The 18,630-nt window shown below is 39.8% G+C and overlaps 2 protein-coding genes across 3 annotated transcripts in view; both read right to left on the bottom strand.

Annotated features, from left to right (window-relative positions):
• Positions 1-2,211, bottom strand: part of LOC110063950 (transient receptor potential cation channel subfamily A member 1 homolog) — a 32,771-nt gene extending 30,560 nt beyond the window's left edge. Inside the window, exons 1-3 of one of the 2 annotated variants that reach the window (XM_020770948.2) lie at positions 2,163-2,211; positions 1,878-2,076; positions 414-591 (exon numbers count right to left, since the gene is read on the bottom strand). In XM_020770948.2, coding sequence (XP_020626607.2) covers positions 414-591; positions 1,878-2,024 — 325 coding nt within the window. In that variant the 5' untranslated portion in view covers positions 2,025-2,076; positions 2,163-2,211. The other variant, XM_089283048.1, reaches the window with a different exon arrangement.
• Positions 2,212-6,766: 4,555 nt separating this feature from the next.
• LOC110063871 (dynein axonemal heavy chain 8-like) overlaps positions 6,767-18,630 on the bottom strand; it is a 77,147-nt gene continuing 65,283 nt past the window's right edge. Inside the window, exons 85-94 of the mRNA XM_089283047.1 lie at positions 18,175-18,372; positions 17,966-18,079; positions 16,935-17,046; positions 15,084-15,214; positions 13,978-14,271; positions 13,530-13,646; positions 11,948-12,157; positions 11,153-11,227; positions 10,725-10,811; positions 6,767-7,781 (exon numbers count right to left, since the gene is read on the bottom strand). Coding sequence (XP_089139173.1) covers positions 7,455-7,781; positions 10,725-10,811; positions 11,153-11,227; positions 11,948-12,157; positions 13,530-13,646; positions 13,978-14,271; positions 15,084-15,214; positions 16,935-17,046; positions 17,966-18,079; positions 18,175-18,372 — 1,665 coding nt within the window. The 3' untranslated portion in view covers positions 6,767-7,454. The remainder of the gene's footprint in view (positions 7,782-10,724; positions 10,812-11,152; positions 11,228-11,947; positions 12,158-13,529; positions 13,647-13,977; positions 14,272-15,083; positions 15,215-16,934; positions 17,047-17,965; positions 18,080-18,174; positions 18,373-18,630) is intronic.

Below are 18,630 nucleotides of genomic sequence, written 5' to 3'. Positions count from 1 at the left end.
TTGGCACTTGCTCGCAGTTTCATTCCCTTCGTGTGCTTTTGGAAATGCCTGCTATACAGGCTAGATAAAAATGTTTTTTAGTAATAATTATCGTCTTGTAATTAGTGTATTTGTATGATTTTCTATACTGTCTGTTTTGTTTAAAAAATGTTATAATTATAATCAATGTAAGTAGCTGGTGTAAATATTGCATGTCAACGTAAGCCAAAGCTGTAAGTTAATGTCCTTTAATTTTTTTCTGTAAGTAGCGTACTGTAAGTTTGTTGTTGACATGTAATGTGTAGATTGTAATGCCTAGACATATATTCCGTAGACTGTTTTCATTGGCTGTTCTATAACTGTATTTTAAGTTGTAATCGTAATTGTTTAAGCAATGAAAAAAATAAAAAAAAATCCATTGAAATCTGGTTTACCTGCTCCACACTCAACCAAAAGTTTGACAACCTCCACATGACCATAACGCACGGCATAGTGCAAAGGTGTCATGTTATCTTCGTCAGCTTTGTTAATAACTTTGAGACGTCTTGCAGAGTTTCTTTCAAGTTTTTGAAGTCTGTGTCTGATGACATCGATTTTTCCATCTCTCGCAGCCTATCAAATGTGACACAAATATATATTAACTTATAATAAGCCTGGAATCTACATGAGAATTACCAATTTATAGACAATAACATTGACATCCGAACCATCAGAGCAAATAGCTAAATTTGAGCATAATTAAGATGTTAAGTTTCAAGTCAGTGTCGATCAACTAACACAAGTTAAGTGTTAGGTTGCTTCAGTGTGGCAGAGCCAGGGTTGATTGACATTTAGAGAAACAAAATGTTTCATATGAATTTATTATAGACATAAAAATATCAATTATAACAAAGTGAAATAATTGTAACTTGTCACCTGGGTGAAAATGTAAATTCTGTCAATATTCTTAAAATTTATCAACCAGAAGGTAAATTAACAATACTCATAACAGTGTATGAGTTGTCATAGCAACCATATTAATTATGGAAAGTGTTTTTAAAATGTTTGCATAGCAAGTGATTGAGAATGTTTTGATTAACATTCATGTCACTTATTTTGAAAGCTTCAGTACTTCAAGGCTTGGTTAAGTCTCCTCTAAGTATAGACTGCGGGAAAGCAATGTTGTAGATGACAAATAAAATGGCTGAGACATCACCCTTAATTAAGTGCTGAATTATTTTAAGAAGAAAACTTATCTGTTGTACATTACATTGGAAATTTCGAACCAACAAGTCTGCAAAACACTGGCTGAATTAACCTTTACTACAGTCGTGTCAAAATTAACGTACAAGCCTACTTATCTTGAACGAATGAACGAAATGTCACAGCCAAATGTTTGAAAATGAATAGCTGACCATGACTATTATTGACTTCGTTTTATCTTCCACCCAGCGGGTAATTATTAATGAAAGCGAACGCACATTCAGAGATCACCTGTTACTGAAAAAATTTTCATACGTTACATGATTTTAAAGGAAACAAATTTGGAAGATTTGATGTCATGGTCGGGCTTTAAGCCTGTCATCGTGTCTACAAACAGCTAAATTGGGTTGTAATATAAAGCTTAAAGCTTACAATTTAAAATATCTGGATGAACGTTTTTATGAACAGAAACATAACCTCAAAAGCTGAAGTAGCAATAACATCGACAAAAAAGACAAAAATTAGAAAGGTGTTCATTGGGCCATTCATCAGGATGCAGAACGTTCTACAGTTGTTACGCTTCAATGGCTAAGCATGCTGCAATATACAAAACAAGGAAAACTCTGTAGAGAGACCTCTAGAGATACAACCGATTGCTTTGTTTAATTACAGAAACTCGTTTAAAAGAAGTAATGACTCAAAGCGTAAATTTTTACCTGATGAAGAGTTATGTGCGAGAAATCATCGATATCTGGGACTTCCAAGGTGGTGTCCAACGCGGGTTTGGCGGGCTCCGGGTTTACTTGAGTCATCTCTATCGGTGTCGTTCGATCGTACGCATCTCCGACAAAAGTGTACGACATGGTGCACAGCACAAGCCCTGATGTGACTTCCTACACTCGACTTGGCCACGAACTGCGGAAAACGAGAGGACTATATTAGCAAACGAGTCCTGAAAATTTGAAAGTAACACGACCCTAAAATACTTGCGCTCTACTCACACTTGTGACTCATATTTGAGGTTGTCAAGCGAAATACACAGACAAAGCATCATGGGTAATTATGCTTTTGTAGCGCTGACAGAACAGGAAAACCACTCGAATCATGTGGAACTCCTGAGACCATAAACAAGCTAAAATGTCATCTCCTTTTGACATTTCACTGGCATTTTACGAATAAATCACGAGGACATTAAAAATTGCTTCGTATTTCAGTCTGAGCTGTCTTTGAGAGGCCTAAAATTATCGAAAGCAAGGCCTGTTTTTCAAGCTATGAAAAATGAAAAAAAGAAATGCTCTCTGTAAATATTTATCGAATTCATCAAAGTGCCACCGACTGATGAGAAATTTTTGAATACAAGGCGATGTACGCGAACAAATTTTCTACTGTGTTATTGCATCAGTGCGGTTGCAGGTAGGGGTGAGCGCGATATTAGTTAGAGATCAAAGCAGAACAATCAAAGAAATTAAACATTGGTAATACTAGTATTTTTACTTGGTTAAAACGTCGGATGGACGTAACAATATATTCCGCAATTCACATCGTCCTTCAGTAATGGCTTAATAAATATTCCACTTTGTCAGATGACTGGGAAATAACTTGACCGTTTCTATAGTTACATGAATCAAACACAAAAAGTACTTTCACGTGAATAAGAAACATAGGTTTGACGTCCGCGATGTTGTTTCAAGACGTAAATAATTCAAATCATTATATGGCTAGCTCCGTGAGCGGGCAAGATGAGCCAAGTCCTGCGCTGTGATTGGCTACCCCGCGAGCGGGCAAGATGGCGCCATCTTGCGCGCTCGAGATTACCCGCTGTCTCGCCAGAAAATAGTGTTGCCGGTTTTTCCATATAATAAATCCTTTATTTTATTGACCAATCTTGTTTAGGCCTGCCCCGACTAAGCTCGTAAAATGCTGGAAAGTTGCTTACGGGAAAGTCAAAACATTTCTAAAAAATTGCCAAAAATCCAAAAAGTTCCTACCTAAATTTCTTGATATTTTTACATAAACGTTAATTAAAAGTTTTATTTTTCGTTCTTCACAGTAATTTCTAACATCGGTCTGAAAAATAACGTAAAACTTGGCTTTAAAGAGTTGCTCGCAAATATGGGCGAAATTTAAGGATACTGTTAAGTCTAACGGAACAAAACACATGGTTCATTTAACGTCTTACCAACTTGAACTAAACTAACTCTACTGACCGCATTCCCGAAGTTTAAAACCATATAAGAAATCAAACCGTTCCACCTTCAAGGCTTCAAGGTAATCGTGGAAGGCGGGCTCTTGGTATGAGCCAAATACATTGATCAGAAGACTAAAACCCTTTCTGCAGAGGCAGAGATTGGCCGAATCAATAGGAGTGTTTTAACGAGCTAGTGAAGACAAAGACGGCCTTTTTGGGGCGTAATTTATGCTTCTTACTAACCGAGTTTCAGGAGTGTACTGTAAGTTACGAACCGAGTTTTTTCCTCCATCGATCATAGGCGTACGGGTCGGGGCGGGCTGCAGCCGTGCTCACGCAGTCTTCAGAAAAAGATCCAAAAACCTCCTCTGAGAGCAGAGCCTTATTGACCGCAATTTGTGACTTGGACTTGTCTACTTTCGGATTGTGTGTGCTGAAAGTAATCCTGAGCAACACTAATAGTCTATGCCGATGTCCTCTGGGGAGGACTGTCGACGTCATCTCGGCTCGTAGAAATGCCGACATGACCATTGAGACCCTGCGCCAGTGTCGGAGTGAAGGAAGTTTCAACAGCGTATGGCAGATAGTATCAGCAATAGATCTGAAAATGAAGAAGTGGCTGACCAATTCTCAGTTTGAATTACGAGAAGCCAGGGCACCCAGACAAACGCCATCGCACCGCCTTCAAGCCCTTGTAGGTGAACATGCGCAAAGACAAACGCAGCTGACACCGGAATCGCAACATCGCATTAACACTTACTATGCGTCCTTCGACAAGGTGCTGTCCGAGCTTGAGCTCAGGTTTAGCGGAAATGACCAGGAAATACTCTGTGCTATGGGAAATATCTGTCACGGTATAACACCTGATAAAGAAAGCTTCTCCCCCGTTTCTAAATTTTACAAAATTGACGGCAAGATTCTGGAATCCGAACAGAAAATATACGCGAGTTTTTGTCGTGCGCGCGGATTAGGCTGCATGACTGTTTCAGAAATGCTGGAGACAATGCACGAGAATGATCTATTTGATATGTTTCCAGAATTTTCTGATGTGGTACATATCCTTGCAGTGATACCTGCTACATCGTGTTCTGCAGAACGATCATTCAGTGCGCTGCGCAGATTAAAAAATTACCTCCGTAGCACCATAGGGCAAAAACGTGTCAGTAACATCGCACTTATTAACACTGAAAGGGCATATGCCAACGCTGTAGTCAACAACGACATGGATCGTATCATTGATATCTTCGACCGTCGAAATGGCAGAGACAGCTATTTCTTTTAACGTGTTTTATGAGCTCATATGATAGAATCATATGTAAGAATATTTTCACTTCATATTTAGGTCTATATTAGTGCACCGTTAGTGACCCTCGTTTCTTTTCGACTCAGTTTCGTAAATATTTGGACAACTTGAGCGAATTTTTTTGGGCAAATGGCTCACCGTCCCTCCTGGCAAAAAGTTGCCCGTACGCCTAAGCCATCGATTAATATCGATTTAATCGAAGGGGAAAAACGAGGATCCGTAACATACAGTACGGACCGAGAAGACGGGGTTAGTAAGATGTTTATTATTTCTCTACTGTGTCTGCGAGTTAGGGAGCGATTTCTTTTCACGTGGAATCGGTACGGCTTCAAATTTCTGACGCACGTCGAAAGCAAAACGAGTCAATTTGAAATCGTTGTTAAGTGACCCTTAAGACGTCAGCAGGTTTTAGCACACAATTTGTATAGGTAATCATACGGTTTCAGTTCAATTTGGAATTTATTTGCACGAGTGAGTTTTTAAAAAAGCTGAAATATAAACATTCAAGAAATTTGCATAAATTGAAGTTTCCTGTGAAATCGTTGACTTTTTCGTGCTTGATATGTGCTCTAAAAGTTGCTAAGAAAGGCAGAACTTGCTAGAACTGGAGAAAGTTGCTCCAAACGCTAAAAGTTTCTCAAAAGTTGCCGAGCAAAAACAGGACGGGCCTAAGCTTATTCGGTCAAGATGGCTGGATATTGGCCTCGTTTTTTTTGCATGTCGACTGTCTCGGTCCATGAACACGCAAAAAAGAAACTTGACCAATATCAAGCCATCTTGACTGCTTCCGGTAATTCCAGGCCTCACAGTGATGTTCGTGCTTACTGGCATGGTTTACAAGTCCACAGTGGCGTCCAAGTAGAGACTAGAGAGCTAGGCTTTTGTACCTTATGCTAGCATTTTTTTTCGAGCATTTCAGTGAGGCAAAAGCATTAAGCATGACTCGAGCATTTTAGTGGTATTTTTCCGGAAAATTTTTTTTTCCCACAGAAAATAGAACTAAAAATTACTTTTTCTTACGAAAAAATGAAGTCTTAACTCGAAATTCAAAAAAATTCAAATTGCCACCACAAGACAGCCGTGGAAACTGAGGTGAGGTCAGCGGAAGTCAAATTCAATATATGGCGGCCATGTTTGTTTAATATTCACCTTGGTGAGACTGTGACCCTGTCGATTGCGTCTGTTCAGTGTTTTAGTTAAGCACCCTGAGGTGTTAATTGTGTTAAAACGTTAGATTATTAAAATTTTAAAAACCCTATGTACGAGCATTGACCGAGCATTTTAGTGACTTTTTTGCAGAAGACCTGCACCTCTAGTTTGATTCGTAAATGTTAATCTGCACCTCTCTTGGTTTTAGGACCAGGGGCATTGTTTGTGTTGTATACCTATTGTTTCGTTTGGCGAATCACGAAGACCCTTGTAAACGGTGCGTGGTCGCCTTTTTTGGGAGAGTGACCGAGCATTTTATTGGGAAAAATGGAGCATTAAGATGGAGCATTTTAGTGGGGAAATAAAAGCATAATGTGCAATAGCCTATAGAGAGCAGAGTTAAAATTCGCAGCAAAATGACGCGTATGGCTGGTGCCGCGTGCCTCATGCTAATCGCTTGCTTCGCGCCAAGTCAGATCAACTACGCGATGAGAATGATGGGAAAACCGCGGTTGGAGACCACATTGCAACATGTCCTTTCTATTCCATGTCCTCTCTATTCTGGGTTCCACTGGATTCTGCGTATTCAATCGGTGATCCACAGCTACTTTGACAATGTTATGACGAAATTCATTGTCAATGACAGGACAGGCGCATGAAAACCTTACGTCAATTTGTTTTTTACGATAACAAGTTGTCAAATTGTCCGCTCTCGCTCGTTGCCGCATCGCAAAAATTATAAATTCCTGTCTGTCCGCTTATTGACAATGAAAATTAGCCAATGAGCGCGCGAGAATTTCTGCAGTTATCGTAAAACTCTCTCGCTCGAAAATCAGTGGGGAAGAACGCAAAGAAGAACGCAACCTAAGTGGACAGTCGTGAGCGCGCAAACGTGATATGTGAAGTCACATATGCAGCTGTAAGCAAGAAAGCCAGCAAAGAAACCAAACAAACAATTACGAGGCTTCTCAACAAAATAAATATTTTACTTTCTGTACAAACGTATCGAAGCAAGAAGAGACCTCGTGAAATAAATTGATTGACTCGAACCTGATAAGAATTCACAACGGAAAAACTGATGAATTTTTTTCTCGAGTATTAAAAACTCACAACAAACCGTTTTTTTCCCCTACAATTTCCTTTTTAAAAAGCAACTCTCCAAAACAGAAGTCTGGAATAAGATAAAATGCAACTCTTAACTAGTTACTGCCTCTTGCTGCGAAGTTTCAATTATTTATCGCTACAGCGTACAACTTTTTGACTTGGTAATGAGCGGAAAGCGTTGACTTCAAATGGCGGACATGTCCCCTACAGCTCACACACACTGAGCAATGAATGACGCATTACGCGGTTTCTAAACGCGCCAACTAAAAACGAGAAGTTGAATGCAATAAATACTGATACAACAGCCAATGTTCGATACATCAAAATCCTAAGTAACATTATTCCGAAGCTAAGTAAAATTGCAAATGTTGTAAACTCCTTTTGTCTAGTAATTCCTAAAAGAGATTTGATAGCGGTTAACAACAAACCAAATATAGAAGCTTGTCAGAAAGCCTCAGTCAAGGCCATGTTAGAATTTTCGATATCGAACAAACGCTATTCTTAAGGCTGAAATGGGCACATAAATGCTTGGTGCGCAAAGCAAACGCATTAAAAGGGCCTTAATGTGCTAGAGAGTCCTCTTAGGGGCCAGCGCGTGGAAGGCACATCTTTGTTATCTACATCCAAAAGCATCACAGGTTCCCGCTGACAAATCCTGGACGAGTAACATGGGCACGAGTATGATACAGCAGCACGAACAGGGTCATTCAAGGACGCCTTTTCAATCTGAGGAAGAGCCACGATGTGCACCACAGGGAGAGGGGTTGGGCCTAATTTCGGAGGTGCATCCAGGAGGTCCCCAGTGGTTTTCTCCCAAGCACAGCCCCACAGGTAAATACCGTACACAAACATTCCGTCCAGCGGTGGCTCTCTCAACTATTGAAAAGATAATTGTACGAACGTGTTACTCATGTGATCATAAAACTACTGGTGAAGGGAAAACCTGTCAGAAATAGTAGAAAACTAACAAATAATAAATCATAACGAGAACCCAGTAACAAGGCCCCATTGCGATTAAATGTCCCAGCTACGTGTGATTCCGTGTGTTGAATTTCACGTCTCGAGTCCTGGTTAGGGTTTTTCATACAAAAATTATTTCACTCGCGCTTTTTGGGTATGAGATAATTATAGCCAACTCGGCTTTACGCGCCTCGTTGGCTATCTATCATCTCATATCCAACAAGCGCGAATGGAATAATTGTCCATTAAACCAGCGTGATTTTTGTATCGAAGAAATATTGTTCGAGTTTATTTTTTGCAGGTTTATGGACCTCGCTTCCATAAACTTGAAAAACTAAAAATTAAAAAAAAAAAAAAAAAAAAAAGAGACCAATATTTTCCAATACGGACTGAATAGGCTACAACCTTGGTCACAAGGGGTAGAGAAATTCATTCTATACGCATTTTGCCCTTCCCAATCCCTACGCAATGTTGACGAAACGCTTTCATCTAACACAAGTTTGCATTTTACCATTTTCCAACATTGAAAGGGGGAATGGGAGAGCTGACACTTATTAAGCAGGTGTTACGGTTATGATTTCATGTTTTTGGCATTTTCCAACACAATTGTCCATGGTTCTAGTTCAATAAGGTATTTATTATAATTGCTCTTTTTAATCCGCTGACAAATTGATGCGTCATCGCGATCCATTCTCAGTAAACGCGCGCGCGAGAAGTAAGCATTTACTGACGTTTCTCACGTCGCCTTTGTGAACACTCAACCGAAATTGTCCTCCAAACATGAAGGTAAAAATATTTCTACTTAACAAAAAACTGTTTATTTTGTGTCATGAATTGAAAAAGCAATTCGCCGAAATCAATCCCTGAGGAGTCCATCTTAGCGGTCCTTATTAGAAAATTCGGATCGCTTAAAGTACCACTATGATGAAATTCTCGAGATCCATTTCTTCACATTTTCATACACATTAGGTCTTTCCTAGATATCTTGCCAAATTTCAATTTTCTACGAACATTAAAACTCGTGGTTTTTGGACCTTAATTTCCTAGAATTTACGGCCGCCATTAATTTTCCTTTTTCCAAGTCTTGGTTGAAAATTTGAGAAAATGACGTCATTTTCTCAAAAATACCGCACGGGTTGAAATTATGATAACAATTAATAATGGTAATTGAACTGAGTGGAGTGCAATTTGGTCTGAAATCACAAGTATGATTTCAGACCAAAATTGCACGACCCGAAGTTCAATTGCCACTTTATTAAATCCATTTTGAAATCGCACAATTTTATCACCTTAAATTTAGATTTTTGGTGTTTTGTTCCAGTAGCCGGTTTGTTAAAACAAAAAGCGGAACCGGAAACGCCTTTACGTCTCATTTGGTATGCAAAACGATGTCATGTGACGAAAACTCATTCGAGCATGACAAAGAAACAAGCAGTTCTGAAGTCAGAACGAAAATAGTGTACTTCAGGGATAAAGTTCAATTCTCGTCGCCTGAATCAATTATGGAAGGCCTTCCTTTCCTCTGTGGTTGAGGCTGAGACTTTTCATTGTCTTTGGAGAAGGAATTTAAAGGTGCATATCCTGTGTAATTCTGCGATCGATTTCTTTTGGGTTGTGAAAGTCGCGCGAGTGCACGATGCCCAGTGGATAGTACGTTTTTTTTTCCTTTTAAATACCGTTCAATGGCATGATTTTAAGGGAGTCCAGCTCGTTATCATCTCCGTTTCTTTTTGTGACCTCGGCGTAGGACTCAATACTCAGGACCTTGTCAAGTTCTTGCGGCGCCATTTGTTTCGAGATATTTCCAAGATGGCGGGACTGGCACGGGCTTCGTAAGACGTTCGTTCATTCACTATTTTGTGCAGTGTGATGTATTTTGACTATGTTTATTCACAGCGACAGAGTTGAGCTCTTTTGTTGCTTCGTTTGAAACTACCGGAAACCTGGAAACATCTACCTTCTTGAGATGGCTCTGAATTTGTTGTTGTGTGGTTGTCGTTTGTTTATGTTTTGCTGGACTCGGTATCATACGGATCTTGAGCGGATGTTGAAGAAAAATCGCCAAAATATTCGTCAAAATAGGCACTGAAAGTTGGAAACTTCCATTAAAGTAGGTCTTCATCCTGAAGGAGCTCATAATCGTCATTTAGAAACTGTAATTAATTAAATTCGTTAATTTTTTTGGAAAAAAACTACAATAACAACAAAGTTTTGGCAATAGACTAGTAGTTGCTAAATTCTCCACACAATGGCCTTTTGTCTTTCATTTTCCTGAAATTTTAATCATTACTTTAAATTAATCTTGAAATCTGATTGGTTGTTTTGTTTTACTGTCCCATTCTCATTGGCTGAGAAAAAGATGCGGTTTAGAGCAAAAAATAGTGCGATTCGTGAATAAATCGCACCACTGAGACCCAATCAGATTGCAAGGATAACCAGTGATTTCAAAATGGATTCAATAAATGTAAAAAATTGCACGAATGTATGAGCCAAAGTTTTTGTTATTCTTTATGCGAATTGCTGTGCTAATTGTTATTATAATTTCAACCCGTGTGGTATTTTTGAGAAAATGACATCATTTTCTCAAATTCTCAACCATGACTTGGAACAAGGAAAATTAATGGCGCCCGTAAATTCTCGGAAATAAAGGTCCAAACGACATGAGTTCTAATGTTCGTAATAGATTGAAATTTGGCAAAAAATCTAGGAAAGACCTATTGTGTGCGAAAATTGTAAAAAATGGGTATGGAGAATTTGATCATAGTGGCACTTTAAGGAACCGATCAGAATTCTCCTTTTGATCGCGGACCAGTTCAGCCATGTAATAACCCGGCAAAAAATATGCGAAAGTTTTCTTACGTGATCTTTGTCTCTTCCGGTGATTTCTGTTTGGAAAACAAACGGTTCTGTCGCGGAAGGCTTTCCTTCAGAATTTCTAACGGCCTCCTGCACAAGAGAATAAAGTAAAGATATTGTGTATAAAATATTTATAAAATGTTAAGTGCCAAGTGTATTAAGCACTCTTGTGCTAACTGGGGACACTGTAAATAAATAAACAAATATTGCAAATAGAACATAAATTATTAAGAATCCCAACTGATGGGGGGCTGACCAGTTGGCTATTTACACAAGGAGTTGAACTCGGGACTAGTCACTACCGAGAGCTAATCTAGATAGCGGCAGGGTGGAGGATTTGAACCAGGGACCTTCAGATTTCAAATCCAGCGCCCTAAACCACTTGGCCACGCCGATCGCTTACATTAACGTTCGCCTTTAACTCTTCTTACCTGTTTTATGATTGATAGAAAACGCCGGGGATTGAAGAAAGCTCCGAGCCAATAAGCTGGCACTTTTTCACGACCCTGAGGAGGAAAACAAGAGGAAGGATTTCAGCACATCATCAAAATAAACGGAAACGTAAAACCACAGTGAAGCCTGTATTGAGCGGACCCCCTTGGGACCCTCACTAGTGTCCGCTCTAAGCAGGTTCAGTAATAATAACAGTAAAACAGTGCAACACAGTGTAAGATCAAAGGCTACTCGTAGCACAATGTCCAGTCAGTCAATGCATCAATCTGGAATAATCTACTTCGCTCTAAAACGACGTCGCTGAACAATGTTAAAGGTATCTGAGCTGAACTTTTAGTAGTAAAAAGCCCTTGAAGTGTCTGCTTATTGCAGGTTTTGTGCAACAAAATGGCTTAATATTGTTGTCCTCTTCCGCTTATCAGCGGTGTCCGCTGAATGCAAGTTTATTTTACAGTAAACGTGGGAAGAAAATTTAGGGACTGAAGCTGGTGTCCACCTAATAGAGGGTGTCTGCTTATTATGGGGTCCGCTTAATACAGGTTTCACTGTATTGAAAGGAATGAACAAATACTTGTGACAAAATATTTCGTGGCAAGTCTGAAGCGGCGTTTCGTCTTGGCCAAGAGACTCTTCAGAGACTTTTCAGAATTTAACAGCAAACTCGTTGAGCATCGCGCTCAAAGTCCCGTTATCAGTCTGGCCTTCTATCGCAGGATTCCCAACCGCACGTTCACGAGTATTGACTACACTTAGAGTATCCAGGTCTTTGTTACCTGCACAATAATCCTGTCAATATGGGAGAAGCGGTTAGCCAGGTCAGTGAACCATGCTGCTAGGCTCCACGTGGGAGGAGGGGAGGAATCTCCTCCTAACTGACTCCATTTACTGGGGATTCTCAAGTGATACAGGTCGTCTGCCGCGCCAAGTAGCTCCTCGCTGATACGGTCACCGCACAAACCGTCCTCTGTCGCCGCCTTGATCGACTGCAATCAACACACAAAAGTACCTTCGTCAGAACATAGTTAATAGAGGAAAATGGTTAAGACGCCGGGTAAACATCAAAGAAGCGAAAATACAGGCTAAGATTTATGTTGGAATGTCCTTGACCCTGCACATCTTTTGTTTTATGCTCCGGCATTGACAATGTATGAATTACATAATCGCAATGCTTCTATATTGGTTAGTTGTATGAGCACAAATAACCACCTTTTGTATTTTGCCAGGTTTTGTGCAGGATCAACCCCCAAAATAGCTAACAAAAAATACAACAAAGAGCTTTGCCAGGTTTCCTAACCGTTTCCCTCTATTAACTATGGTCAGAATAATAAAACTTAGCAGGACAAGTGACGTAAAGCCAGTTTTCGAAATTCTAGTCCAAAGTTTCTTTCAACTTTCCAACTTTTCTTTCGTAATCAACCTCTATACTCGCCAGTATTATTCATTATTGTTACGTTTGGTTTATTTCTATGCTATTTTTAACACTTGGTGTAGTTCTCTTTTGCCTATGCGTACAGCCTCCTAATCTACATTCTCAGGTTTAATGCTCGTTTATCATGCCATGGCCAGCTGGTATCCGAAGCCATCTTTACCTAGATTCGATATTTAGATTTAGAGTTTACGACGAGAATGACTCTCTTTCCGTGTACACGTTCAAATTCCATTAGGTTGCGTCAACTTTGTCACGATATTTTACCTTATTATATGGCAAGCTCCGCGAGCGGGCAAGATGAATCAAATCCTGCGCTGTGATTGGCTACCCGAGCGGGCAAGATGGGGCTATCTTGCCCGCTCGGGACTACCCGCCGTGTCCCGCAAGAAAAATTTCCCCGAAAGCCATATAATAAATCCTTTATTGACCAAGCTTGTTCGGTCAAGATGGCTGGATATTGGCCTCGTTCTTTTTTTGCGAGTTTATGGACCTCGACTCCGTCTCGGTCCATAAACTCGCAGAAAAAAGAACTTGGCCAATATCCAGCCATCTTGACCGAACAAGCTTGGTCAATAACCCATACATATTTCAATTCTTGTTAGCTGCATCTGGATTCAAAGAAATCTGTGAAAGGTATAATGCCTTTCAAATGCTGTGGAAACCCAACATTTGGAGAAAACGCTACAATCCTTCCGACCAGACGTTTAGCCAGATGGATGTCCAGGTGTCCTGTGAACGGCCACTTTCTAAAGAAAATTGTTTTATTTTTCATATTTTGCCTTATAAATTGCTCATTTGAGCAGGTCCTATAGCACATTTTGGATGGCCACTTATCAATTCCTGGCTAGAGGCCTGCTTCCGACAAAAGCCCCCTCTCTCTTCCAGAAAATATACCACGCAAGGTGTTATTAGACAAATTCATTTACCAGTAACGTTTCACGAACGCATGCCAGTAATCTGTGCATACACTCCATTTCAGCTATCACGAAGAGATTAAATGGATTCGGCCCGCCTGTCTTCTTCATACGTTCGTAAACACTTTCCTGAAAATACAAACAAAAAGGTTTATTTCTTGCGATCGACCAAGACAAAGCTGATACACAACTGAACAAACGTTATTATTCTTTTTAAATCTAAACAATCCCTAAAAATAATTGAGGGCAAAATGTTATGACAGGAATAATGATAAAAAAATGCAGCGAGCAACAGAAAAAAAAGGTAAACGACAAGAAGGTAATGATATTACAAAGGCTTTTAACAACCTGGGTACTATCAAAAGAAAAGTCTGAGTGGTATTATGAACTACAAAAGTCTGTATTTCTGTTAACTTTTTACCATTTAAGAGATGAAAAAAAAAAAAAAAAATACACTAACCTTGGTCCAGACTTTTGGAATCTTCGCCAGCATCGTCGTGCACACTTCGTTGAGCTCGACCTCCTTACGATTGCGAAACGAGACAAGACTGGCACTGGCGAAGACTCCCGCTTCGGCGACATTTATTGAGCCTGCTCCAGAAGTGTGTACCGCTGAACTCTGCTGAATAACGCCAGACGATGGCATAAGTGTGGATGGTTCAACAACTGCGTGAGTGAGCGTATCAGACGAGGCCATACGATCCAGCAGGTAGTTTAAACGAGTAAATACATACTGTTCATCTCCCAGTTGAGTCTAAATAACAAGAAAAACATCAGTTCGTCATCAACACGTTTCTGTTTCTGTTTCTATGGACCACAGACAGTTCACAGTGAGACACAAAACCTATCATTGCACAATGATAAAGGTAGATCTTGTGGAATATCAACAAAGACAAGACCCGAGGGCCACACCAACTGGATTTTCGTCACGTTTTTTCATTTTCCTATTCTTCGATCACACCAGTTAAGAAGGCTCAAAGCGTGGTGCTTGTTGTATTGCTAAATTGTTAAACCTTCATGTCCTTGGCTTCCAAATCCTCTAATGACAGGAACTAGTCAGTGCGCACCTCAAAGTGCGATTTAAGACTCGCTCCCAAATAACGCCGAGAAAAAAAAAAAAAAAGAATACACCAGGGCTTCGATAACCTGTCTCGGGAATTTATAAAAAACATAAATGAAAATAAATAACCTTTATTCACCCTCGTCAGTGTTTATAACAAAAACGCTAGTGGGGCTGAGTAAACAACTGAAACAAATAATTCAAATCGAACATAACATGAACATTGTTAAGAATCCCAACTAGCCGGAGGCAAACCAGTTGGCTATTTACAAGCGTGGCCGGGGATTTGAACCCGAGGATAATGTGAAACAAATCCAGATAGTGGTCAGAGCGGAACTAGAACACCGGGACCGCTGGATTGCGAGTTCCACGCGCTGACCGCTCGGTCACGCTGCCTCCTCCTCCACGCTAATCCAAAGGGTTGCCAATAACTCTTCGTGAGCTCAATTGTACCATAAAGAAGGAATTAAACTCTTGTATGTATGACAGGCCGTCGATCAACTCACCTCAGGGGAGGGGTGGAGCCCACAAGCCTCTGGAACTTCGAGCCCTTCACCGGGAAATCCTTCAAGTGCTGACCAAAGGTTGTTCAACCTCACGTGACTGCTGAACAGTGCTGAGGGCAATTTATACTTAACTGTGAAGGAAGACAAAACCACACGTTAAACCACAAAAGAAGAGTCTGAAAAAGACTTGCAAGGAACTTCTTTTAACTGTGTATTTTCATAGTTAAAGTGGTAGTATGACGAAAATCGCATCTTTCCTATCGCATTCATTTTAAAACATAAACAAGTAGCCCGTGTGAGAAGAAAAATGCTGTTTACTATATTCAAATATCTCTTTTCGTTCCAGAGATATTCAAGTTTTTAAAATATGCAAATTAGCCCAGTGATGACGTCATACACTCAACCAAATTTTGATCAAATATGATGAAGAAAGATATTTCAGCCAATTTGTATCAGAAATGTTTGATTCTTTGTAGTAAGATTCTACTAAATGTGGTCCACAACATGAGCTTAACAGTTTGGTTACCATGGCAACATACTGGGTTCCAGACCTCCCCAATATAAAAGGTATTTCTGGCCACCTTTGGCGTTCCATTTTGACATTTGCAAATGGTACCTCATATGCTTGATTCAGCAAGCATATAAATAAGTTAGCTCAAGTTTGTGGCCTCGTTTAATGTTTTGCGAGCTGAAAATCACTAACATATTGAAATCAAAAGGGGGGGGGGGGGGACTGGAAAAGAGCTAGTTGCCATGGGAAAAGAATTTTTTATAGCCGTAGGTGTGTTTTCTGTAGAGCTATTAGCCTACCAAGTTTCAATGGTCTGCGCTGAAAAATGGACCAAGATAGCACTATTTATATACTTGAAATAAAATTGGGTAGAGTGTATGACGTCATCAGTCATCTCATTTGCGTATTTTACACATTTTTCAAACTTAAATATCTCCGGAACTAATGCAGATATTTGCAAACGGTAAACGGCGTTTTCATTCTTTCATGGAATTCTATGTGATACACCTAAAAAATCAAGGGGGAAAAATTTGATCATAGTACCACTTTAATAGATAGAATGGTTAAGAGACCTGGCAGCATTCTTTGTTGTGTGTTTTTGATGGCTATTTTAGGGGTTGACTCTGCACAAATCCTGGCAAAATTCAAAAGGTGGTTATGTGTGCTCATATAGCTAACCAATAGGAGCCTTGCGATTATGTAATTCAGGCATAGTCTATGAGCATAAAACAAAACATGTGTAGGGTCAAGGACCTTCCAAAATAAATCTTAGCCTGTTTGTTTGTTTCTTTATTGCTGTCCGGGTTTCCTAACCAGTTCCGTCTATCAACTATCAATGGTATTTTACGAGATCTCGTTTTCAGTATTATTTATAAGTCTGAAACGTGCAACAAGTGCCAAGTGAGGGAAACAGGTAACTGGTGCTAAGTGAAGGAAACCATTTTTTAGTTACTTAAGCACGTCATGATTGGCTTTGTATATTAAACTGTACGATAAGCCCAAGTTACCAGCGTGAATTATCTTTGAGTTAAAGAAGACATGAAACCAACGGTAATAAGGCTCGTTTCAGGGAGGCGCGGTGGCTTCATGGTTAGTGCGCTCCGGGTTCGAGCCTGGCCGGTCACATTGCGTTGTGTTCTTGGGCAAGGCACTTTAAATTACTCTCACAGTGCCTCTCTCCCGGGGGGGAGTAGAAATACTCCTAGTCGCTGTATGCTACTGAAACCGGGATAAGGTCCAGCCTGATGGGCCTTTTGGCTAGTATGCAGACCTTTTGACTTTTTCAGCTTAAAACGGGTAGGACTGATCAAGTTCCTATAAGAACCAAGCTAAATACTTACTCTTTGTAGCTTCGAATTCTCGTTTGACTGCTGCCGGACTGATCCAGTAATCTATCATGGCACTCAGGCCCTGGCGGTCAAACTCGTCACTCATGTTTCTGCCGTATACCACCTGTATTTCAACAAAGAACCGCTGACTCAACATCACTAAAATAACGACAACACTAACAATAAAAACCTCAAATAAGAAATTAAAAAAACAAGTTTTAACGTGACGGCTATCGGCTATGGTTTTTTGGGAGGCTGTGGATTGAAATCCCACGAGGAGCGAGGTCAGGAACTCTTTTCTTCACATGATTCCGTTACGTTACAAGGTTTAATGCCAGTTGGTAAGTTTACGAGGTGACGTTTATTTGTAAACGTTTTTATTTATCTATAATGATTTTAATTCTCTCAGCCAGATAATACGAGACTCTGCTAATGTAAATATTTTTAAGAGACAGGTTTTTAATTTTTTAACTTAAGTGTTTTATAAATTTCATATTTTTAGTTCTATTAATTAGTATTAATCTTTGAGGTCCTTTCCGAAAACCACATGTACGTGAAAAAGTTTCCTCAATAAAGATTATTATTATTATTATTATTCAACAACTAGGTTCTCTATATAAGCGATTGTCAAAGAGGCGTAGCCAAGTTAACTAATCCATATAAAAATAGCAAAGCGAAACAAAACAAAACAAAAAAAACGTACGTGGTAGTTTACTTGTTTAAATAGCAAGATGTCTTGTTCTCAAAACACTGATAAAATTGGTCTTATTCACACTATAAGCAAAGGTTTTGTAATGCAAAATCAAGTAAAAATTATCGATAAAAGCGAACGACGTTTCGGACACCATTTTCAAGTTCAAAACGATAGGAAATAAACTGTCAGAAAAAGATTAACACATTGTAATGTAATGCAAATAGTTTTGCTCGGATTGAGTCTGATTGGACATTGAGAGAAGGTAACAAATCTCTAATTGTCATGACGACTCCGAAACATCGCTCGCTTTTACCGTTAATTTCTAATTTACACTGTTTGACATTCTTACCTCTGCCAGCATATACCGTAATCCATTCCACTGGATACTCCTTGAGGAGCCTCCACTCTGAGCTGCCAAGTCTATGCTGTCTTGAAACTCGCGCACAGCCAAATCTAACGCTTGCTGCAATAAATACATCAAACGCGTCAAACTATAGCGATAGAAACTCAGAACGTAAACAGTCTAAATATGACGATGTACAGTGCGGTCACACGTACCCAAAGTTCCGCCGTTCCAAAATTCCTGAGGTCCAGAGGCTTGTTCCAGCCTGTCAGACCATACCTGGTGCGTAACCTGATTAAACTGTGTAACATGCACAGGTTGTGAAGCAGAGCGGGCCACTCCTGGCGAATGCTGACTCGTATCAGGTCGCTGTCAACCCACTGAAGAGAACGCTGCAAGCTGTCTTTAGTGTTCTGCCAACGGAAAATATAGCAGTCAGAGATAAGCAATCGCGCACTTAAAAAGTGTGACAAAAGTTCTATTCTGTGCTCGATACTAAAACTGAGCGGTAATGGTTTTGCGGCTTTAACAAAGGAAATAAATTCCACAATTAAAACATTTGAATACAAAAGAAGGGCTTCCCATGAAGTGTAGGACCGTTGAATGCACAAGAAATAGGCTTTGTAGCTTTGCACAAGAAGTAGCTTTACCTTGGAACGGCTTTCACATGA

The sequence above is a fragment of the Orbicella faveolata genome, unplaced genomic scaffold (genome assembly GCF_042242905.1).
Source record: "Orbicella faveolata isolate gen_17 unplaced genomic scaffold, um_ofav_v1 contig_12, whole genome shotgun sequence".
Classification (NCBI taxonomy): domain Eukaryota; kingdom Metazoa; phylum Cnidaria; class Anthozoa; order Scleractinia; family Merulinidae; genus Orbicella; species Orbicella faveolata.
This window is presented reverse-complemented; position numbering and strand designations above follow the sequence as displayed.